Here is a 24,831-nt window from a genome sequence, read left to right on the forward strand (position 1 = left end):
CCTCTGAGTTGTCCTGTCCCTTTCACCTGTAGCATTTTCCTGAAGAAAAATACCATTCAGTGCCTTCTGAAATTTCATAAATTCATGTAAATAATCTTTTTTCTAAATGTAAATATAAAATTTGAAGGTTATACTGAGTCATCTCATGCGTTGTATGAGTTACTTAGGGTCAAGGGTCACCATGGGAGCAACGAGCAGTGAAACTAAGACACTGTGACCTATGACTCTCTTTGTGGCTACAATTTAATATTTTTATGTATTTAGTGGATTTTTAAAGAGTTAGTTTTAAAGGATGTTTCTATAACTTCAGAATTGTTTCAAAATCACTAACTCGTGAATTCTCTTAATTTGATTGCTTCCCTGGTAATAGGAAAGTTCTTTTTTTTTGGTTAAGTGAATGGTGCTGAGAGTACTGGACTATATAGAATGGAAAAATTTGAAATATATTAATAAAAAATAAAATTTTTAAATGTAAGCTTATAATTTACAAACTTTCAGCTTAATGCTTGAAATCATCTCATATGATATATAATACCCCTATTTTATGGATGAGAGTAAGAGAGGTTAGTGATTTTCTCAGAGTTACCCAGTAAATGGATAATTTGAAATTCAAAGTCCAGCTTCTAATTACAAATCTCGTTCTCTCCCCACTATTTGTAGAAATAACAGGGAGATAGTTTGGGTTTGTGGGCATGGACAGAGAGCGTACTGAGAGGCTTTGGGCAACCAGAGAGAGATAGGTACGATGTTAAAGGAGTCATTCAAGTTTTACTAAGCACTCAGTGCATGTAAAGTGCTTGGGTGTTGAGAATAAAAAGAAACAAGACTTGGTTCCAATTCTTGAGAAACCTTCAAAGGGAGAAGGAAGGTTGCTAATGTCAAACTTAACCTAATTTGCTAGGGCCACTCTGACCTTGGTTTAGTTCTTTCTTATAGAGAGCAAATGGAGGAAGAGTAGATGTTCCACATCTTTGAAAAGCTGAGCATCAAAAGGAAATGGGTCTTTATTAGACTTCCCTTGTTATCTTGCTCAAAAGAGCTTTGAAATCAAAACAAGAATCTCTGGAATGTATCCCCCCCATCTTTAGTTTTCCATGCCTCTTTTTATGAACTTACTCTTCCTTGCAGATAGCTGCCTGGCCTTATTTTTATTTACTTATTTATTAAAGTATTGTCTACTTTTAAAAATTGAGATATAATTCATACCCTAAATTCTAACTTTAAAAAATGTACAATTCAGTGGTCTGTAGTATATTCACAAGATGATGCAACCATCTCCACTATCCACTTTCAGAATCTCTTTATCACCCCAAAAGAAACTCATGTCCTCATTAGTAGTCACTCTCCATTTCTCTCTTTCGCAGCCCCTAGAAATCACTAATTTACTTTGTTTTTTTATGGATTTGCCTTTCCTGTACATTTTGTATGAATGGAATTATGCAATATCAGGCCTTTTGTGTCTGGCTTCCACTTAGCATGTTTACCAGGTCCATCCACGTTGTAGCATATACCAGTACCGAATTCCTTTTTATGGCTGAATATTCTATTCTATGGAATTACCACATTTGTTCATCCATTCATCAGTTGATGGACATTTGGGTTTCTGCTTCTTGGCTGTTAGGAATAATGCTGCTGTGAACATTTGTAAGCAGGTTTTTGTGAACATAAGTTATCAGTTCTCTGTGTAAATTTCTAGGAGTGGAATTTTAGGGTCATGTTGTGAATGTGTTTAATTTTTTGAGGGACTGCCGAACTATTTTCCACAGTGGCTGCACCATTTTACATTCCCACTAGCAGTGTTAGTGTGTGAGGATTTCAGTTTTTCCACATCCTTGCTAACACTTGTTATTGTCACCCACTGTTAAAAGCAATTAGAGGTGGTTACCACTAACGTACAGCCACAGTAAGTAGTTAACCATATGAACCAAAAATAGAAGGGGAAGCAAACCTATCATCTCTTGAAGAATCAGTAACTTTTCTTCCTATACTGTAGTTTCCATGGTATAGTGGAGGGAGGTTACACAGGAAGCAGACAAGGTAGCATTAACTGTGCAATGCCAACAGGAAATAAATACAAGGCTATTTCAGGTGTTTGTTGATAAGTCTTAATACTGGTCATTACAGCCATCCAGTATAGAGTAGGTGTTGATTTAAATAGAATTCTCTCAACCTGACTTATTTTTTACTTCACTCTACTATCCATCTCCAGCAGATTGGAAGGGGTACATGATGAACCTCAATACTTTTTGAATAGCTAAATGAATATTAGATTCTGTTCAGATTAGGTTATATTTAATATAGTATTCTAATTTTTTATTTTATTAAAATCTTTGTAATCAATTTTCCATATTTGGCATACTTAGTAATTTAATTTATCTGGATACTATACTGGATATTATGAAGTCCTGGGAAAACCATGTGTGTCTTTCTGACACTCACATTTACATTTAAATGTTATAGAATACCCATTTTTGTACTGTAGTTCCCAACACTGGCTGTCTTCCATCTTTACCAGGATGGTAGGTAAAAATGATTTGTTGATTTCATTTAGATTTCTTTTATTCCTGTGGTTAGGTATCCTTAGTTTCATTGATTATTTGAGTTCCTTTGTGGATTGTCTTTTTCCTTTGAATTTGGAGAAATTACGTAACACTTACCTATTCTATGCAGGTATTCAGTGGTGCTCGAAAAACACTGGTTTAATGAATAAATGAATGAATGTTTTTTCAATTAGATGTATAACTTTATTTATAATGACCCTTCATCCATATCTGGTAAAACCTTGAGGTAAATACTTCAGCTAGCATTTCCCTGATGGGTGGTGTAGTGGCATCAAGGAAGCCCTTTTATGTACGTGTGGTTTGCCTCTTCCTAATCTTTCCACTCTTTTAGCCTTAGGGTTTCCTCTGGCCAGATATATAGATTGCAGGTGGGAGAATATAAAAGGAGTAGGAGTAGAGGTAGGTAACATGGGACTTTCATATCCGTTTTGAATCATCCCCTCCTCCTTTGTGTTTAGGTGAGACATAGCTCAGTTTCTACCTGTGGCCCATATTAGGAACTGCCCCTCTTCATAAATCCTCTAGTTGGCTTTAGTTATAGCTTACCAGTGAATCCTTAGCCAGTAGCTATGACCACCGGGCAGGCACAGCTACTAATATCCCTTAATCATCCCTCTAGCTAGCCCACAGCACACTCATCTTTAGCCCTTTATGTCTCTGACATGAGGGTTTTTTAAGGGCTTTTATGGGAAAGACCTGTGTAGTTTAGTTTTTTTTTTTTTAATTGGAGGTACTGGGGATTGAATCCAAGATCTCATGCATCCTAAACATGCACTCTACCCTGCTTTTTTTAATTACCTCAATTAATTGACATATAACATTCATTTCAGTTGTACTACACAGTAATTCAATGTTTGTATACATTTCAAAATGATTACCACAATAAGTCTAGTTACCATAAGTCACCATACATAATTTAAAAATTTGTGTCTGAGATGAGGACTTTGAAGATTTACTCTCTTAGCATATCTTAGCATATCTTTCAGATATGCAGTAGAGTATTAATTATAGTCACCGTGCTGTATGTGACCTCCCTGTGATTTATTTATTTTATAACTGGAAGTGTGTGCCTTTTGATCCCTTTCACCCATTCACCCACCCACCACCTCTGGTGACCACAAATCTATTCTCTGCGTTTATGAGTTTGATTCTGTTTTTGTCTGTTGGTTTGTTTTCGAATTCCACATATAACTGAGATCATATGGCATTTGTCTTTCTGTCTGACTTATTTCACTTAGCATAATGCTTTCAGGTCCATCCACATTATCACAAATGACAAGATTTCCTTTTTTATGGCTAATATTACATTGTGTATGTGGATATTTTACATCTTCTTCATTCATTCATCTATAGCTTTGTCCATTCATTTATCAGTGGACACTTAGGTTGCTTCCGTATCTTGGTTATTATAAATAATGCTTCAGTGAACATATATCTTTTCAAATTAGTATTTTAGTTGTTTTCAGATAAACACCTAGAAGTGGAATTGCTGGATCATATGATAGTCTACTTTTAATGTTTTAAGGAACCTCTGTACTATTTTCCATAGTGGATACACCAATTTACATTCCCAGCACAGTGTACAAGGGTTCCCTTTTCTTTACATCATTTCCAACACTTGTTATATCTTCTCTTTTTGATAATAGCCATTCTAACCTGGGGTGAGATGACATCTCATTGTGGTTTTGATTTGCATTTCCCTGATGATTAGTGATGTTGAGCATCTTTCCATGTACCCATTGGCCATCTGTATGTCTTTGGAAAATATCTCTATTTAGATCCTCTGCCCATTTTTTAATTGGATTGTTTGGTTTTTTTGCTGTTGAGTTATATGAGTTCTGTATGTATTTTGGATATTAACCCTTTACCAGATATATGATTTGTGAATATTTTCTCTCATTCATTAGGTTTCCTTTTCATTTTATGGTTTCTGTGCAGAAGCTGTGCAGAAGCTTTTTAGTTTGATGTAGTGCCACTTGTTTACTTTGCTTTTGGAATCAGATGCAAAAATTCATTGCCAAGACCAGCATCAGAGAGTTTACTGCCTATGTTTTCTTCTGGGAGTTTTATGGTTTCAGGTGTTACATTCAAGTCTTTAATTCATTTTGAGTTGATTGCTCTGTGTGATGCAAGATAATAGTCTAGTCTCATTCTTTTGCATGTGGCTGTCCAGTTTTCCCAACACTGCTTCTTAAAGAGATTGTTCTTTCTCTTTTGTGTATTGGCTCCTTTGTTGTAAATTAATTGACCATATATATGTGGGTTTATTTCTGGACTCTTTATTCTGTTTCATTGATCTGTAGGTCTTTTTTTATGCTAATACAATACTGTTTTGATTACTATAGCTTTGTAATGTAGTTTGAAATCAGGGCCCATGATGCCTCCAACTTTCTTCTTTCTCCAGATTGCTTTGGCTAATTGGGGTTTTTCTGTGGTTCCATAGAAATTGTAGGGTTGTTTGTTCTATTTCTGTGAAAAATGCCATTGGAATTTTGATGGGGATTGCATTGAATCTATGGATTGTTTTGGGTATTATGGACATTTTAACAATATTAACTCTTACGGTCTGCGAGCCCAGAGCATCTTTCCATTTATGTATTCTTCAGTTTCTTTCATCAGTGTCTTACAGATTTCAGTGTAGAAATATTTTCACCTCCTTGCTTAAATTTATTCTTTTTCATGTGATTGTAAGTAGGATTGTTTTCTTAATTTCTATTTCTTATTATAGTCCATTGTTAGTGTATAGAAATGCAACAGATATTTGTATTTTTATTTTGTGTCTTGCATCTTTACTGAATTCATTTATTTAGTTTTTTTGATGCAGTCTTTAGGGTTTTCTATATATAATATGTCATCTGCACATAGTGACAGTTTTACTTCTTCTATTCCAATTTGGATGCCTTTTTATTTTATTTTATTATTTTGCCAAATTGCTTCAAGACTTCTAATGCTATGTTGAATAAAAGTGGTGAGAGTGGGCATCTTTGTTTTGTTCCTGATCTTACAGGAGAGGATTTCACTTCTTCAGCTTTTCACTGTTAGGTATGATGTTAGCTGTTGGCTTATCATAAATGGCCCTCATTATATTGAGGTATGTTCCCTCTATACCCACATTGTTGATAGGTTCAACATACATTTATGATGAAAACAGTTTACTTTAGCAGAGTCCACCCTTGCCTGTAATATGTTGTGAGCTGCTTTATTCTGATCATTTTTTCTATTAATCCAGTTCTATCTTGGTTTATATTTATAGTTTTCTTCAAAATTTCTACTTTGAGGCATTCTTTCCTTTCTTATAACCTTGAAAATAGTGATTTTGAGAGGAAAGGAGAGCAAGAAGCAAATTAATACGTTCAGTTTTCTGTTTTGAATGAGAATTAGATTTGCCTTAAAAGTAATCTGGCCTCTAGTAGAAGAGAAGATTAAAAGTGGCAACTGTGGGTAAAAATAGACCAGTAAGCAAGAAGATTAGCAGTTATTTAAGATAGAATAATTTGGTCATCTCTTATAATGGAATAGTGTAAAATTTTTCTTAAGGTAATTTTCATGATTAAATATTATTTACTGTTTCTTAAATAAATTTTTTTTTATTTCATCATCACAGTTCTTCATTGTAGGTGGGATGTTTTAAAGCTAGGGAACTGAGGTTCAAATTGGGAACCAGCCTGCAGTCACCACGCCAGATCCTCTGGTTTTAACCTACTGCCTATAAGTGCGGAAAGGGCTTAGTTCTTCTGTTGACTGCGCCCTTTTTGTGTGTGTAATAAAGGACCTTGTATCTCAGGCTAAGGATTTTTTGTTGAGTATAAAGACTTTTTAAAGCTTTTAAGTTAGATGTTTAATCATGTTGATACATACTTGGTCGAGTGATGTTGGCAGGACTATGGTTATTGAAATAAAGGTAGCGAGCTAGGGGATGAGGATGTTGAAAACAGGATCCTGCATCAACTCTGAGAAAAGGCTAAAGTGTCAATTTGTGTAAGAACTATTTTCATAGTAAATCATAAAGGATTTGGTGGATTATTGGGTTTTGTCTTGAGCAGCCAGGTATTTATTGAATAATATTAATTACAGCTTAATTCACCTTTATACTGTGTGGGTCCTCAGGGAAGCCTAAGGAAACAACAATTAAGCTGAGCTTGATATAGGATAATATGTTAGTAAACTGTGTGCATAAGTTGATTATGATAATGAAATTAATAACTTCTCCTCTGCTTCAATCAAAGCAAATTTATCTTTGTTCTTTTTCTTTAGTTGGAAGATGCTGGTTCAAGTAGTTTAGATAATCTACTAAGTAGATACATCTCAGGCAGTCACCTACCCCCACAGCCCACAAGCACCATGAATCCTTCCCCAGGACCCTCTGCCCTGTCTCCAGGATCATCAGGTAAAGTCAGCTGAGGTACTGCCTCATTTCTTCAACACCTTAAAAAAGTATCTTTCAGTATGTGTATTAGTCAGGATTCTCCAGAGAAACAGAATCAATAGGAAAGGGGGTGTACGTGGGAGTGTGTGTGTGTAGAGAGAGAAGTTAAGGAATTAATTGGCTCATGTGATTGTTGGGGCTGACAAGTCCAAAATCTGCAGGGCAGATAGGTGGGGTGGAGACCCAGGGGAAAGTTGATGTTACAGTCTTGAATCCAGGCAAAATTCCTTCTTGCTCTGGGGACCTCATTCTTTTCTCTTAAAGTCTTCAGCTGATTGGATGAGGCCTGTGTCATTATGTTTTACTCAAATTCTACTGATTTAAATGTTAGTCACATCTAAAAAATATCTTCACAGCAGAATCTGGACTGATGTTTGACCAAACAGCTGCCAAGTTGAGACATAACTATTATAGTAACTTTTTTTTCCCTAATTGCTCTATTATCTCTCTTCAAATAATGTGGGCAGGCTTCAGTGAACTGAAATAATAATATTAATATATATCTGTAGTGTATACTATTCAGAACTCTAATGTACCCCTCCCCCAACCCTTAACTGTTTTCCTGTTCTTTGCTGGATTTATAGATGCATTTACTTTCCATGTCTTATATTTTACAGTACAGGTTGTCAGTTGAAGAATTCTTTGGTTTCAACCCAAGTTTAAAACATGTTGTTAAATAATGAAAAAAATTGAAAAATTGTTTAGAAGGCAAAAACTGAGGAAGGGCAAGTAAATTTTCAATTAGCAGTTAAAAAAAAACCATCAAAATTTACTGAAAACTATTAAAGTGTGGTTAATCAAGTCCATGAGATATTGCTCTCTTCCAGAATCCCAGTTTTATTGACCCTTTTACATGAATGAATGATTAAAGCAACTCTAAACAAATTGACAGTGCAGAAGTCGTTATGGGATATATTTTTTTGGTGTCAATTGATTATTCCTTTCTTACTGAAATATAACCACTTCATTATTTCTAGAGTAAGAACAGTTCAGGTTTAAAATAAGAGTTTTTCATGAGATGTATCATTAATACATTTTTTGGAATCATTATATTTTAGGTTTAGTATACGTATGCCAGGGTTTTTAAAGGAATGAATAATTAATAGGAATATAAGTAGGATATTTACCTAATGACGGGGTGAGACGGCAAATAGCTTTCTCTTGATCTAGTAGTTCTCATGGATTAAATAGTGTTGCTCTGAGAGGATTCTGAGAATGGTGTCTGGGCTCAGCTGAGAGAAACTGGATTGATCGCTGCCTACAATTATACATGACATTCTTAACTTACAGACTAAGACTAGGTCTGATTTCCAAGAATTGCTAAATTGCATTATAATAATGTTGAATTCTGTAACTAGTAGGTAGAATTCTGAATTTTCTTACCCTCATACATACCCATTTGACTTTCTGTTTTTCAGGTTTATCCAATTCTCACACACCTGTGAGACCCCCTAGTACTTCTAGTACTGGTAGTCGAGGCAGGTGAGTATTAAATTATTAATAGCTTTATTTTTCTTAAGAAAAATTTCAAATACATATTTTAAAAAGTAGACTATTATAATGAAATCCCATATACTTTTTCACTTATCTTCAACAATGATCAAGTTATGACCAGTCTTATTTCTTCTATACTCGCACCCATTCCGCCCTGGTCTGAATTATTCTGAAATAAATCTCAGGGATTTTATCATTTTACTTGTGACTGTTTTAGTATTTATCACTTAAAGATAAGGATTTAGAAATTTTATAACCATGCAACTATTATCACACCTAAAAAAATTTAATTGCTTGCTCTCTCACATCAATAGAGCTCTAGTTAATGTTCAGATTTCCCAGTTTTTCTCACAAATGCTTTTTTTTTTTTTTTTTAATGGTTTCTTTGAATCAGATTCAGGTAAACTCCATCATTACCATCAACACATGTGTTGAGGTCAAACTCAATATATTTGTTGAGGAAATGTATTGTTTCTCTTACAGAGTTTTCCTCATTTCCCCATCTTGTCATTAAATACACTTGCCTGTTCTTTTTTTCTCTGTATTGGTATTTAGATCAGGGAGGTTGATTAGTTTCAGGTTTGATTCGAGGGAACTAGGTGGGAAGAATATTTTGTTGTAGTGATGTGTGCTTCTATCAGGATCACAAAATGTCTGGTTGGTTTTTTTGTTTGTTTTTTGTGGTAACAGCCAGTAATGATCATTGCCTTAGCTCTTTTCTTTTTACTGGTTTACAAATGCTAAACAAAGAAGGTATGCTTTAATAATTATTAGTTTAGAATACTTCTGTAAGCAGAAACTTTTTTCTGTCAACTCTTTGATTATAAAAAAGGCAGAATGGGGGGAGTATAGCTCCGTGGTAGTATGCATGCCTAGCATGCATGAGGTCAATCCCCAGTACTTCCATTAAATAGACGAATGAAATAAATTCCTCCCTCCAATATATAAATAAATAAATAAATAAATAAATAAATAAATAAATAAATAAATAAATAAATTTTAAAGGCAGAATACATTGATTTTGTCTCCTTATTTACCTATTTTTATAATAATGAGTTGATTCCCAGTACCCTCCAACAGTGACCAATGAGTATTATCAACTTTATGAGCTCATACATTTAAACATATTTTATGTTCTAAAATTATAGATGTTATTTTTATTGGTGCTTAAATTGTTCCATATTTGGCCTGTCAGAGCTTTTTCAAGTTAGCTTCTTAGTTCTTTTGCTCTAACCCCAATAGTCTTTGAAAGCATTCTTGTTTTCTCTTAGATGTTCCAGATTCATCTTGTACATTTCTTGCCATAGGCCTGAAATCAAGCCATTTCTCTAAAATCCTGGTCATGTTAATGGGGAAATGGTGCTCTGAGACAGTCTCCTGGGTACTAGGGACACATACTGCTACTGGTTATTCATGGTTTCTTATGTCTTTTTGGTGGACAGAGAGCTAAGAAATGGTGGGGTAGGGAGAGAGAGAGAGAGAGAGAGAGAGAGAGTGTGTGTGTGTGTGTGTGTGTGTGTGTTGTGTTAAAGATAAATGTTGACTGATTTTTACTCTTTAGTTTGAATAATTTAGTGCAATGTAATAAAGACTTTATTTAAGATACATGAATTTTTTATTTGTATATATGTGTTATATGCATTTTGAAGACTGGTCCTAAATTATATACTTTCTTGGCTTTGAATTACACTTTAAATAATCAGTACATTTCTTCTAAAAGTACAAATTGAGTGAAAGATGTTTTTGTTCTCGGCAGTATTGCAGTCTTAGTTACTCACTTCCCTTGCCGGTTGTTTTGCTTTGTGGTCTAGATAGAACTGATTAGTCATGTACCTGTCTTCTTAGCTTATCATCACATCAATTCAGGTAAAGACTCAGAGGCTAAAACAGTGATTCCTTTGAGAACATTTCATGAATCACCATTTTTGATTTTGTTTCCTTCAGATATTTGAGGGTAGAGAAGAATTTGAACTTTCATAGAGAGAGGAGCAATTACTGATATTCTGTACTACTAAGCCTGGGAAAATGATTGTTCCTAGATTCTGTGAATGAGTTACAATAAGTGCCTCAGACCATAAAATGTGTTTCTAAGGTCTTCTGAAAGTTCGATCTACGTTTTTAAAATTTTGAAGCTATGTTTATACCATACTCCTCTTAACTGTGTTATGAAATATCCTTATCTGCTATAAAGCTAATAAATTGTTTTCACTTTAATGAACATTTCATATAACTTAAGGAATTTCATCAAGTTTGACTGTATAGTGTATATAAAAACAATTACAAATATGTGATCTTTATTTGTTGTTTTTATTAGCTGTGGGTCGTCAGGAAGAACTGCTGAAAAAACAAGTCTTAGTTTCAAGTCTGATCAAGTGAAGGTCAAGCAAGAACCTGGCACTGAAGATGAAATATGCAGCTTTTCAGGAGCCGTGAAACAAGAAAAGACAGAGGATGGCAGGAGGAGTGCCTGCATGGTAAGTTCCCCCTGGAGTCTGTCAGGGATTTAAGGAGATCATTTCACTAGTTCTTCCATTTTGGGGTGTATTAATCTGAATAGTGGTCGTTTGGGCATTTATTCATTTTTTTTTTATTTTTATGCCTGGTACAAGCCAAATCTCTCTTTTTCTAACTGATCTTTTTCATCTAAGTGTCAGCTGTAATTGGTCAGAAAAGACTTACTTGTTTTAAGTCCTTGTATTAAGGACTCATTTCAAATTATCTTTTAGTTTGGGTTCTTGTTCTAAATTTATTAATCATTTCAGTAGTTACACTGAGTCTCAGGCTACAAAAAGATCCTTGGCTATTTTCCTAGACCTATGAGCTCAGGATTAAGACTGCTGACATGAAAGAAGTTTAACGATCAAAGAGTTTTGTGATGGGAAGATTGCCTTTGGCTTATGAATTATTAATGACTTTAGAGTTCCTCAGATGGAACATTTTATAAAATTTATATGAAAGAAGGCCCAAGTCCCTCTTTGTCTCTTTGTTTAGAAATTTTAATCTTGGTTTTTTCCTTCCTACCCAGGCATATGTCTCATTTCCCACATGGTTGGCACATAGAAGTTTCAGCTCAGGGTATCAGTATATTGAATGCAATTTATGTAGATTTAGAGAGCAGTGTTACCTCTTCATTCAGAACTTGGTTTGGAAAGTACCTCCAAAAAACTGGATGCAAAAGGATGATGGAAGAGTTTACACTGTCGTAATCTTAGTATGTTAAAATAAGTGGGCAGAAGAATATTTCAAAATTCTACAAAGCTATGCGACAGATTATTGAGTGAAAAATAGTGCATCACAGTCAGCTCTTGGCAGGAAAAGTATAACCCTGTACTTATTCCCAGTTAGTCTGTCTAACAGTTTAATTAATTCCTTTATTCAAGTGAACTAATACTATACTGCTTGCTGAAATCATACATTAACATGCCTAAATAATTTTGAGGTTATTTTTATTCTTTTACGTTACTAATAGGATGTCAAATTTTATAATTAATAATAAATTTCAAAATAATCATGTCAGTATATCATGTTGTATATACATGTTGACAAAACTAAACACATACTGCCTACAATAAGGATTAAATGATTCTTCAAGAATTTGTCCTTGCTTTGTTTTAGTTGAGTAGTCCTGAGAGTAGCTTGACACCACCTCTCTCTACCAACCTGCATCTGGAGAGTGAGTTGGATGCATTAGCAAGCCTGGAAAACCACGTGAAAACTGAACCTACAGACACGAATGAAAGCTGCAAACAGTCAGGGCTCAATAGCCTCGTCAATGGAAAGTCCCCAATTCGAAGCCTCATGCACAGGTCCACAAGGATTGGAGGAGATGGCAACAGCAAAGATGATGACCCAAATGAAGACTGGTGTGCTGTCTGCCAAAATGGAGGGGATCTCTTGTGCTGTGAAAAGTGTCCAAAGGTCTTTCATCTAACTTGTCATGTTCCAACACTTCTTAGCTTTCCAAGGTACCAGTGAAATAACTGATTTTTCGTTGTTGTTTATTTTTATAAGCCAACCCCCCCCCCAAACAAAGTTAATCAGGACAGATAGTCTTCTTAGCCAGTGCATAATACTTCTATAAAACAGGGAGCCTATTATTCCATTACTTTCTAGAGAAACAAGCAGCTGAACGATGAAATGTCCAAGGTCTAAGTTGTGCTTTAATGATAAAAAATAGACTATTTCCTGGCCTCCAGTTTATACTTAATTTGGGCAAATGAGATAAAACTAAATTATGAGGGGCAAAGGATTAGGGTGTTGAGAAACTTAGTTGATTTCCTCTTGAAGATAATTTTTTTATTTATTGCCATCAATCTTCATAGGGTCTATAATAATGGCTTTATTTGTGAATGCTATTCAGTTTGAGGCAACTCTATTTGGATCTTGCCAAAGACTTATTTTTCTCATGTTTGAAAGCTCTCAAAAGGCATTTTAAAGAAAAAACAAGTACTTTGTAAAAACACCTTGAATGTCTTGAGTTCTTTTAGGAATAGCTTCCTCTTGACCACTGGGAGCAGTTAATTGGTAGTTCCTGGCTGAAGCACTGTGTGTAGATTTCTCAGACTTTTTCTTTGATCCTCTAGTTGGAATGTCTTTTAGACATTAACTTTGGAATGGACAGTTAACTGAATTCCTTAGTTAGAAGAGAAGAACTTGGAGTAAAGATAAAGACTGGGGCAAAGTATGAGCATTGTCCTCAGGCTGTATGACCCCATGGCATCCAAGTCTGATTTCAAGCATTAAAACATTGATTGGTGGGCACCCAAGACTAGCTGATGATACTAGCTAATAGAGTAGAACAAATCTGGGTTAGATACCTGTAGTCTGGTTGTAATTCTGTAGTGAACTAACTTAATTAGTTTGGACAGTTCACTAATTTTCAGACATTAATTTCTGCATCTTCAGGTGGCAGAGTTTGGATTAGAAGACTCTTTCTTTTCTTACATTTAACATATTTTATGTTCTTGCAATTTCATCTCCAGTTGATTTCAGAGATCAAAAATAGTAGAATCATACTTACTTCTTTTAGCCTTCCTTCTTCACCAGTCCTTACCCCAAATTCTTTACGTGAAAGAAAGTAAACCAGTGTCCTTGGGAAAACTCAGCTTCTTTTCTACCTATAGATAGAAAATTCACATTTCTTCTCAGATTCCTGAGGAGCAATAATTTTAGTTGAATAATGCTCCCCTTTTTCAAAATTCAGCCTTTAGGATTAGAAAAGTAGTGAATGTATGAAGAGTGCCAGAATATTTTTTCTGAAGAATTAGCAATTCTTACTTAAATCTTAGAAGATACAGTCATTTGCCATAGATGTAAGAAGGGCCTTTTTTTTTTTTAACTTTTCTAGAAAAGAAAAGCACTGGCATTTTGGTCTTGAAACTAAGACTTCAGATTTTTTGCTTCTTTGGATAGTAACATCTGGAATGTTAGAATTTTGCCACTGAAAGCTTTCTCTCAAAGGCAGGTGCTTTGGAAGGAACTGAAATGGTTGACATAGTTTTAGTATAATCCCTAGACACACACATAAATATATATGGGGAGGGAAAGGGGAGAATGCTTTTGAAGTCATCATATTGGAATTTATGATTTAATAGAAATCCTGATATAAAAAAACCATTGACTGAGCAGATTTAAAAGACTGGTCATGAAAAAAGAATTGTTTTTTTGGCATGTTTAATACATGCCAAAACAGTACAAGGTACCTGAAGAACTCCATATCCTGTGCTCTTGTCTTCTTCATGCATATGGAGTCATTGTGATGGTAAAACCAGGGTCTTGAGAATTGATCCTGTGCTGCAAGTTCTGATCTTGAGCTTTGTGCTATGAAGAGACTCCCTTTGAATACAGAGATACTGGCTTTATATTGCTTTCCAGAAAGTAATCAATTGAAGAATGGAAATGTTTTGGGAGGTTTTTATCATCCAACTTCACTTTATGAGATTTGGCAAAAACAGAACTTCTCTTTTCCACAGAACTGGAAAGAAACTGTAGACTTACCTTTAGGAAATCAGCTTCCCTAGGGTTTTATCATGATTACATGGACTAATTGCCTATTTCCTTCTTTAGTGGAGACTGGATATGCACATTTTGCAGGGATATTGGGAAACCAGAAGTTGAATATGATTGTGATAACTTGCAACATACTAAGAAGGGGAAAACTGCACAGGGGTTAAGTCCCGTGGACCAAAGGGTAAGTGTCAAAAAAGTTGATTATTATTAGGGATTCTGTAGTTGTCTGGCTATATGTCTTTTTTTTTTTCCTTCAGTGTAATATACATGTAACCTGATAAATTTTCACTTTTTAAGCTCAGCATCTGATGGTGTATTCATGACTTCTGAAATCTTTATCTCTAGCCCTCAGCTCCAGGCTCTTATGTCTGGCTTTGTCACACTTAGCATTTCCTAACCAAAATCTTGATTTTTAATCCTCTCCTTCAGAAAGCAAAGGCAGTAAAAACAAGCTAATAACAACATAAAAAACTTGCATTCCTCCCTCAATAATCCCCATTATCATATGGTACCACCAGTCATCTCTGTTGCTCAAGCCAGAAATGTATTAGAAATAGAAGAATCAGGAATGACTATAATACTGTTTTTTCCCCCCTGACTATTCTTCTTAGGCAGTCATCATAGTTTTTCATCTGCACTACTATTGTAATAATCTCTTCACTGAACTCCTTGTTTGTACTTTTGCCCACTTACAGTCCATTTTCTATGCAGTGCATAGACTTGTTTACATATTAAAAACTATCACTTCCTTACTTAAAATCCTCTAATAGCTTCCCATCGTATGAAGAATGAAATACAAATTCCTCTCCTCATTTCACTCAGATTTCTGCTGATCTGGTCTGTAGTCTGATCTCTAATGACAAAATATCTTTCACATAATTCTGTGGTCATTACAGTTATGTTTGGCTTTGATCTGATGTATAAACTTGCAAAATCTGCCCTCCACTGTCTTTGAGGAGAAGGTATGTGTTTAGAGTATACAAACTTATATTAAAAGAAGTATAAGCAAATAGAAACTATAAATGTAAAATGCATTTCAATTTACTTCTGGTTTTATTTTTTAAATTCTAGAAATGTATTAAGAAGACACGGACAGGTTTTATTTAATTTTGAACCTCAGAAGAATCCCTTCAAGAAAGGGAGTAGCATGTATCTTGCCTTCCTTGGGGAATTATAATGAGTAGCAACAGTGATAAATTGTTGTACAAAATGCTGTATGTTGCTTTTATGACTCCTATCCATTTGCATAAATAGTTGAGGTAATAGTAGATGAATTACTTGAGTTATCAGATAAGAACAAAGGCACTCTATCGTTGACTATCTTCTGACCTATTTTAAATGAACTTACAGTCTCAAAACTAAACGGGAAGCAAGGTATCTTTCTCTGGGTGTATATATTTACTTGGATAGGTAGTAATGTGGGAGGCTTATGTTCAGTTTGTTGTAATAATACTTTGTACTGATAAAGTTTTCATTCTCAAGAATATCTTACTAGAGGAGGAAACATTTCATGGGTTTTCCTTTCTTTTCTTGGGCCAGAAATGTGAACGTCTTCTGCTTTACCTCTATTGCCATGAATTAAGTATTGAATTCCAGGAACCAGTTCCTGCTTCGGTGAGTTGTTTACCTTAGTACCTTCCTGATAAAGAAGTTGAGTATAATACTTAAACAGTCTAAGGCCAGAGCCCAAACTCTTTTGTTAAAACTCAGGCTTCTTGACCTCAACCAAGGTGCTCAAGTTCTCTTTTCTACTGGGTGGAGGGTGTAGCTCAGTGGTAGAGCACATGCTTGGCAAGCACAAGGCCATGGGTTCGATCCCCAGTACCTCCATTAAATTAATAATAATAAACCTAATCCCCCCCCCCCACAATTTTTTTTTTTTTAATTTTTTTTTTAACTGTTTCTTCCCTTGTTGGATTATTTTTAGGATTCAGTAGCCTATGTAAAATTTTTTAGCATAATAAAAGCTGATAAATTTCTTATTAATAAGTACTTTTGATGTTATTAGGACTAAATGGAGATTCACTTGTTAAAACTGGAGTTTGTTTTTAAAGATTTTTGTTGCTATGATGAAGACAATGAATTTAGTGTTCTCTTTTATTTTTAAGATGGACACAAAGGATACAAATATAATGGAAAGAGTCTTGAACTAGGAATTAGAAGACTTAACTACTTCTCCTAGTTCTGCCATTAACCAGCTTTATAACTGTGGGGAAATTACAAAATTTTCTGCCTCTACTTTTTAAACTTACAGTGGGGATATTGGACTAAATTATTTCTAAGATTCTAGTATATGTACTTTGGGGAGAAAATAATTTCTATGTAAGTATTAATTTGAATAAAAGTGTAAAGTTGACTCTTTCACACTGGTTCTGCCTTCATAAATCCTCTTTTATGAATAGTCAAGATTAAGAAAAGACTATGGGGAAATTTTGCAAGCCAACACCCTTTGTTTATCTTAAATGAACCTTTTGTAAGGAATAAAGGCTTCAAAGTCCCATAATAAAAGGAATATCAGGGATGCTCGGGGCCTCATAAATGGGATGAAAATATGCTGCATGTATTTTATTTACTTGCCATCACTTGTTGAATTAAGATGTTACTGAATACCAGGCCTGTTACAGAGCATTGAAATAGTAATCTGTTTACTAGCTAGGCTCAGAAATGGATTTTAAAGTACAAAAAGATACAAGGAAGATGTTTTGTTTGAATAGTAATCATCTGATACCAGGAAGCCTGGTCTTCAAGTTAAGGGGCTTTTCAGTAGAAAATGACTTTTCAATATTTCATTTTCATAACTGTTTAAATAGTTTCTCTGTGTTCAGTTATTACCCAAGGTTACAAAGTTTTGGCCAAGAGTTGGGGTCAGAACTCCCCGGCATGATCACTAAATGGTTAATAAAACTTGAATTGTGTTACTACAGTCTTTTTCCTTCTATTGCTGTGTCCGAAGTTCTTTATGTTACAAGGTTCTCTCTTTTAAAAGATACCGTATTATAATAATAATAATAATACATTTTGGAATCTGTTTTTTTCTTTTTTTAATAGGAGTCATACAATTTGGATGGGCTGGTGTCCTTAACACTAGTGGCTGGCTGCCCTTGCTGACTGCTTTCTTTCCAGATTTACTTATTAAAGATAGAACTGTGGGTCCCTCACTAACCATAGACCGCCATACATTCTGAATATGATTTGATTTTCATGATGTGATTGAGGCAGAAGATTTAAAGTACAATTCTCTCTACTCAGAATTTGCATGCAGCTGGCTCAATAATCAACACATGTTTCTCTCTAAAATTAATGTGCCATGCATTTCCAAATTCAAATTAAACACTTTGGCATTTTTGGAGAATCCTTATATATTCTTATTTGTTTCTTTAGATACCAAACTACTATAAAATTATAAAGAAACCAATGGATTTATCCACCGTGAAAAAGAAGCTGCAAAAAAAACATTCCCAACACTACCAAATCCCAGATGACTTTGTGGCTGATGTTCGTTTGATCTTCAAGAACTGTGAAAGGTTTAATGAAGTATGTTAGCTTCCAAACTATAGAGTCTTGGATTGCTAGTTTTTGTTTGCTTATTTTGTTTTTTGTTTTTTCTGCCAAGAAATTTTCAAAGTTGATTTTAAAAATTTATTCTGCTTCAGTTCTGTCAGAAGTGAAATTTGATTGCATCCACAGCTCCAAAGAAGAAAGCTTACTGCATGTATTTTGAAGTATATACTTAAATATAATATAATAAATTAGGAATATTATTGAATACCCCTTCCTGAACATGTTGAGGCTTCAGATAAGTATAGAAAGTAATCTGTAGTTAAGTATATTTTGTGGGAAATGATTACAATGATTAAAATGATTTTGAGTACATTTAGGAAAGGTATTTGTACTAGTGTCCTTTGATTTCATTATTGACCATATAAATAATAGAGCCTTAAAATTATAAACTCAGGTGGCTCACCTGAATAGTAGCTCTGAGTATATAATGCTGAGTTCTGATCTCAGCAATGTGACTTTCATTAACTTTGGTTATGTATTTTTTTGAGACTAAAGATGAGCTCTCCATACTTTCAGAAGAAATGTGGTAGATATATACCTCCTTCAAGGAAATTTTTGTTTTCTTTGTGAAAGGTCAAGTCTCTTATTGTTAAGGAATGTTTTCATTATTATAGGAGAAAAAAATGGAATTGGATGAGGATCCACAAAATCTTCAAAAAGATTAATAACTAAAATCTTTATTACTGATGAAATTTGGGTGCCATGTGAATATTAACTAAAAAAATCACATTGAATCATTTAACATGTACTCAGAGTTGCCTCTGGAAGCATCTAGGTGACTTTTAAAAATTTAAACAAAAAGTTTCTTACTAGGTGAAAAGTTTAGTCACCTTTATAGTAATATGCCACAAAGAATATAGTAAAACCTCACTCGCTCAAAGTTAAATTAATACAGTCCCAAGTTTTGTCTTATTTTTCAATCCAGTTAGATTATTTTCAAATAAATATGCTTTGATGAACCATAGTTAGCACTTGCTGGGAAGAAGACCCCTTTTAACTGCTTTAATAGTAGTTAAATAATTTATGATTAACCAGTTGCCATACAGATAGAATTCTGATTAAGTGAAAAATTTGTAAAACAAATGTAAGTGTTCTTTTAAAAACGGCCAAACTTTCAACAACCACTTAAGTAGATTGATGTAGTCAGACCAACTCCTATTCAGGTTGACGCCACTAATTCAGAATTTGAGAGAATTTCACAGTAGCTTTAGTAGTAGCTTTGTAAAGAAAGTGGGTCCGTATTCTGTATAATTTTAGAAAGCACTTGATCTGGTAATAGCAATTTGTTCCTCCTAGTATGGCTGACTTTCGTCACCAATCCTATGCAGTCTTATAACTTTAGAAAGGATTATAATTTCCCTTTTTTTTTTGACTCTGGTATCCTTTTTAGATGATGAAAGTTGTTCAAGTTTATGCAGAAACACAAGAGATTAATTTGAAGGTAAGCTTTTCAGACCATGCAAACTTGGTGAAGGAATATGCATTACCAATAGGTGAATATTCCTATCTTTTGCTTGCAGGCTGATTCAGAAGTAGCTCAGGCAGGGAAAGCAGTTGCATTGTACTTTGAAGATAAACTCACAGAGATCTACTCAGACAGGACCTTCGCACCTTTGCCAGAGTTTGAGCAGGAAGAGGATGATGGTGAGGTAACTGAGGACTCTGACGAAGACTTTATACAGCCCCGCAGAAAACGCCTAAAGTCAGATGAGAGACCAGTACATATAAAGTAAAATGATATGAACTTAAATCAATTGTTTAAAAAGAAAGAAAGAAAAGAAAAACTTTTATTTAAGTGTTGCTGGAATATCCTGCCTACAGTGGGCACCTCCTTGAAGAAACTGATAGCTTTTACACAGTGTTAGATTGAAATAATGGACAGAAAACACATTCTTGTCAAGAAAAGGGGAGAGGACTCTATTTGCAACTTTAAAAGTAAAAACAAAAGCAAAAGTGAAGTGATTTGAAGATTTCTGTTACTAAAGAGGACTCATTGTTAGAATGGGCAGACATTGACGATCATTTGGTGTTGACTGGTGTAGGATACTGAGTGTTCGAGTACTTGAGGATCATGTTGCTTATTAAATTATCTCTTTGGACTAAAGTGCAGTTATTAAAACAACTTTATGCCTCCCCCTCCACACACATACTGGCTTATTTTCTACTTAAAAATCAAGTTGTTCAGATTCCACTTTGATGTCAGTGCAGATGTGCCCTACATCATGCCATTATATATTTTTTTTTCTGATTTTGATGCTGTTGGGCCTTAGTTTTTATATTGGTTTAAAGAACTCAACAGTAGTTTAATTTTCTATTCATAGTTAAGAGTCTAGGAAACACAACCATTGATCGTCATTTAATCACCTTTAATGGTCCACTGAAATAAATATAGTAACTTTTCAGTAGCAGATCATGTAATTACAGTAGTCATTTCCAGAAGACACTTCACAGAATTGCACTTCGCAATCAAATCATCGGATCATACAGTTATTCCCATGAAAGGCAGAATGTTTGAAAATTGAAAATAATGCAGTTTTCTGTACATTTAACATTTGTTTGAGAAGGTGACAACTGGCTCTTATCCAGTCTTCCCTCATATCAGTTTTCTGATAGACCACTATTGGCAAACAGTAATCTGTCAACTACCAAATGTGTAAAATTTTCTGTATTTCACTTTGTCTTATTTGTAAATAGTGAACTAAAACTTCTGGCAGATCAGCAACATTTGCTGAGCCTGTTTTTTAAGCTAATATGTATTCTTACTAATGTTCCTATCAAGAATGGATTTGTAATATATGCTGTCTATTTCTAATGTTCACATTCATATTTTGAGGTTCTATCTTATTTTAATAGAGAACAGACTTCTCAGAAAATCTTCAAGAAGCAGCTTATATTAAAATATCAAAATATTGAAATAAACCCGGTGGGGTTAGATAACTCATCCGTCCACCAAGTGGGACATTTGCATGGACTAGGGGCTTAAAGGACTTAGAAGAGACCTGTAAGTATATCCTGAAAATGAGCCAATCAATCCCCACTTGAATGGTTACTGGAGTAAACCCACCTTTACTACTCTGATTTCAGCACCCGAGGCAGATAAACCACCTTGGCTCTGTTTCATTTTCCTTCTCTTCATTTGTGATGCTCAGATCCAAGATGTGTGTTCTAGACTGTGTACAGGCTTCTCTTTTGTTGGGTTAAAAATTTTAGTCCTACTTTTGTATGGACATGTTAGAATGTAAAGTGACCAAAATAGAAGACTTGCCATTAGATATTTTTCAGATGTCAGCAGATTTGTGGCAAATCATTTTTGCCTTTTTAAAAATTCAGCATAAACAGCTCAGACAGTAGACTACTCAGAAAAAAGTTGACATAATTGTCTAAGAGGTAAATATTTTTTAGTGCGTATTGAATCAAATAAAGTGCTATAAAGAAATTATTATACAAATTTCTTTGGGTTTTTCTTTTAACAAATGGTGGGGGTAAACATGAATATGAGTCAAGCCTTTTGATGGTGTGTTGGTTTTATTATTGCTGTTGACTTATTTCATTCTGTGACTCTCTTTTAGCTTCTTTTTTAGTTTTGTTATAAGTTAAAACAGTTTGGTATATGTTTTAAAGTTCATCATTTTTCTCAAATTTCAAAATCTTAAGTTTTCTTACAAGAAGGAGAAAATTGTTTTAAAACGTTTTTTTTTATCAGAGCGTGTTTCCTCTTCCCCAGCACATCATGATTTCAGTTTATCAGGAGACTTACATAAGGGCACATTTTTGGAAAGAGATGCGTAACAGTATAACTTCACTTTGCCAAGCCATCAAGTTCTAATACTTCATGTTTGCTCTTCATATGAATCCTTTTTATGCTTCTTAGATAATAAGTAATACCAACAGGGTTGGAAAAACAAAATTCTAAGTAAATATTTATTTCTTTGGTATCTGAGGCCTTAAAAGGTAAGATGTTCCCTTCAAAACATTTCCATGTTAGATGGAGTTTTTCGGGTTTTTTCTTTTAATTTAAAATTGGTTCTTTAAAAGCCACTTATTGTCAGCATTTACTAGGCTCCATTTCTGTTAACAGAAGATAATTTATACTGCTGAAGAATTACTATTAAATTGTATAACTGTCAACAAACCACCATTAAATGAAGATGTTCACCTTAGAGTTCATTAAGATTTTTCTTGCACATTAATCATTGTGTTTATAAGCCAATTTGTTTAGCAGTAACTAAAAAAATACAAAAACTTAAATTGATATTCAGATAATCTTAGCATGTTTTCCTGTTAATTTGTTTAAAAAAGACAAGAATCGAGTATCAATCCCTGAAAAGCAGTTTGGTTTAAAGGCAGTGTTTTAGATTTGGAGATATTAAATATTTCCTTAAAGGCTTACAAAGTTTTCACCATACTTTATTGCTTTCATTTCCCCTCAGAACACTAAGAACAAAGTGTCCCTCAGCGTGTTCCATTGGCCTAAATTTTTATTTTTTAGCAGTTGGCTCAGCTGATTCACTGAGTGAAGGAATTGCTTCGGATTGCTTTGCAAGGTGAAGTGTGTGTGTTCCAAAGTATGGTTAAATTGTAGGTCATGTTCTATATAGAAACATCAACTCATTACCACGGAGAAAGGTTAAGGCATTGTATCCACTGTTGAAGTTATTCTTTTTTGGAATCAACAAGGTACCTTCTGACTTCCATTTCTTATAAGGGAATTTTAAACTCTGATTTTTTGTTGTAACAGTTTTGAGATTTTCAGTTAATCCAAAGAAATAATGCTTTTAAATACAAGCAAAGGGTTTATAGTGTGGAAATTATAGATTTATTAATTACCTCAGCAGGTATCCTGCCATGTAACTATTAGTGATTAGTTTTAATTAGCCAGTAGATTTAGGGTTTCTGACTCAGCCCTTGGGCTGTAGCCTACCATATGTTAAACAGTCTCTTAGTATTCAAAATGGGAGTAGCTGCTCTCCCTTGGCCTTTTAAGTCCCTTACCCACTCACATACAACACATGAAGTATAAAAATCTCATTTCTTGAAGTCAGCACTGCTTATTTGTGTATTTAACATTGGATCAGTGAGTAGTTTTATAAAATCCATCCACCCCAACTTCTCTGATTAAAACAATCAAGTTCTTAATTCATCCCATGAATTCTTAATTCATCCCGTCTATATTAATAGTCTGCTGGAGGTGATCCAAAGCTTAAGGTATATCACAGTGTGATCACATACCAGACCTGGATGCTTTATTTCCCATGGTTATCTCCTCCTCGATAAAGCAATAACACTGCTTTAAGTCTGTTGCCTAATAGCATGTCATAATCCTCCTGGATGGTGATTTTATAGGAAAGTTTGTATGCATATCACCCAGTCTATCTTTTAAAAATTAAGAAATTTAAATGTATGCTGGAGCTAATGACTATATTGTGGCATTTTATTTTAAAAATTGGGGAAAGTTGCATATTTTTTTAAAAGTAGGCATTTGAGTAAAAAAAATTGAAGGTACTTTTTTAAGAAAAAATTTATATGCCACAGTTTATGTAGACATTTCAGATTTCAACACGTACTCTTGGATATAATGGTTTCTTTTACTTGGTCAAATGCATGTATAGCATTTCTTCCATCTTAGTTTCTTGTGTTTGCCTTTGTGGTCTTTTATATATTTTTTTATTGTGTCTGAGAAACAAAATTATCTTCAAAAATTAGTCAATTTGGATACATTTATTATAATCAAACTACAAAATGTGCAAAATTACATTTAGCCCTTTTCTAGCAAGTGATCTTAAAAGAACAGCATTTTTAATTTTGACTTTTAAATTCACCAAATTTGTGTGTGGGAAGGCACTGAAATGATTTTGTAAGTGCCACTGCAATATTCCCTTTCAAGTGTGGCCTAAATTTCGGTCTTAAGAACGAAATGCATGTCTGCTCCTGGTTTGAGAGATGTAGGCATTAACTATGTTTTAAATCACAGTGAAATATGTAAATACGCCTATAAAAAATTTTGTGCAATCTGAAAGCCTGTTAATTTTCTATGTAGACATACCTACACACGAAAGGGTTAAATTCACAGCCTTACTAGTTCCTTGCTTCCAGTATTTCAGCTCGTCTCCTCCCCTCATTATTACCATTACTACAAATACTATTATTTTTGCACATAGTTAACTATCCTTCAGTATGATTCTGAAAGAAAAAGTGCTGTTTCTGTGGTATTGTATTCTCTAAATAATCATATTTAATTTTTTAAACAAAGTTACAGTTTCTAATTGTTCCCTTCCTGTGTTTTTTGCTGGTGTGTAATAAAAGCAAGCTTTTCCTTTCCTGGTTATTTAATGCATTCGCTGCCTGTAAATATTTCTTGTTACAATGCTCTGGAACGTGTTGTAGAAGTTGTATTAGATCAGTTTAAAGCCTTGTTTGAAAGCCACATTGTTTTGGTTATTTCTATTAAATTAGAAAATTGAAAACATTTTCAAATGAATTTTTTTTCCTTCCTTTTTGAGTTGGGACTTAATCATTTAAACTTATTTTTAAAATATATACTATGTGCCAGGCACTGGAGATACAGTCATGAACAAGATAAAATACCTTCCTGCCCTCACAAGTCTTTAGACTGTATTTGAGAATGATGAGTGCTATGATAGGGTTAACACAGAATGTAGATAGTAACGCATGGGAAGGATCTGACCCCCAATTTTGCTGGTCAGGGAAGCATTCTCTTTCATTCATGAAAGATAGGACAGTGGACCAGGTAAAGAGAGAATGAAAAAGAAGTATTACAAA

The 24,831-nt window shown here is 34.2% G+C and overlaps 1 protein-coding gene across 3 annotated transcripts in view; it reads left to right on the top strand.

Annotated features, from left to right (window-relative positions):
- Nucleotides 1–24,519, top strand: part of TRIM33 (tripartite motif containing 33) — a 114,751-nt gene extending 90,232 nt beyond the window's left edge. For 2 of the 3 annotated variants that reach the window (XM_032486985.1, XM_032486987.1), the window contains 9 exons: nucleotides 6,816–6,948; nucleotides 8,406–8,469; nucleotides 10,796–10,955; nucleotides 12,097–12,446; nucleotides 14,548–14,671; nucleotides 16,030–16,104; nucleotides 17,872–18,024; nucleotides 19,442–19,492; nucleotides 19,572–24,519. In XM_032486985.1, the coding sequence (XP_032342876.1) occupies nucleotides 6,816–6,948; nucleotides 8,406–8,469; nucleotides 10,796–10,955; nucleotides 12,097–12,446; nucleotides 14,548–14,671; nucleotides 16,030–16,104; nucleotides 17,872–18,024; nucleotides 19,442–19,492; nucleotides 19,572–19,784 (1,323 nt within the window). In that variant the 3' untranslated portion in view covers nucleotides 19,785–24,519. The remainder of the gene's footprint in view (nucleotides 1–6,815; nucleotides 6,949–8,405; nucleotides 8,470–10,795; nucleotides 10,956–12,096; nucleotides 12,447–14,547; nucleotides 14,672–16,029; nucleotides 16,105–17,871; nucleotides 18,025–19,441; nucleotides 19,493–19,571) is intronic. The other variant, XM_032486986.1, reaches the window with a different exon arrangement.
- Nucleotides 24,520–24,831: the final 312 nt, after the last annotated feature.

The sequence above is a fragment of the Camelus ferus genome, chromosome 9 (assembly GCF_009834535.1).
Source record: "Camelus ferus isolate YT-003-E chromosome 9, BCGSAC_Cfer_1.0, whole genome shotgun sequence".
Lineage (NCBI taxonomy): Eukaryota > Metazoa > Chordata > Mammalia > Artiodactyla > Camelidae > Camelus > Camelus ferus.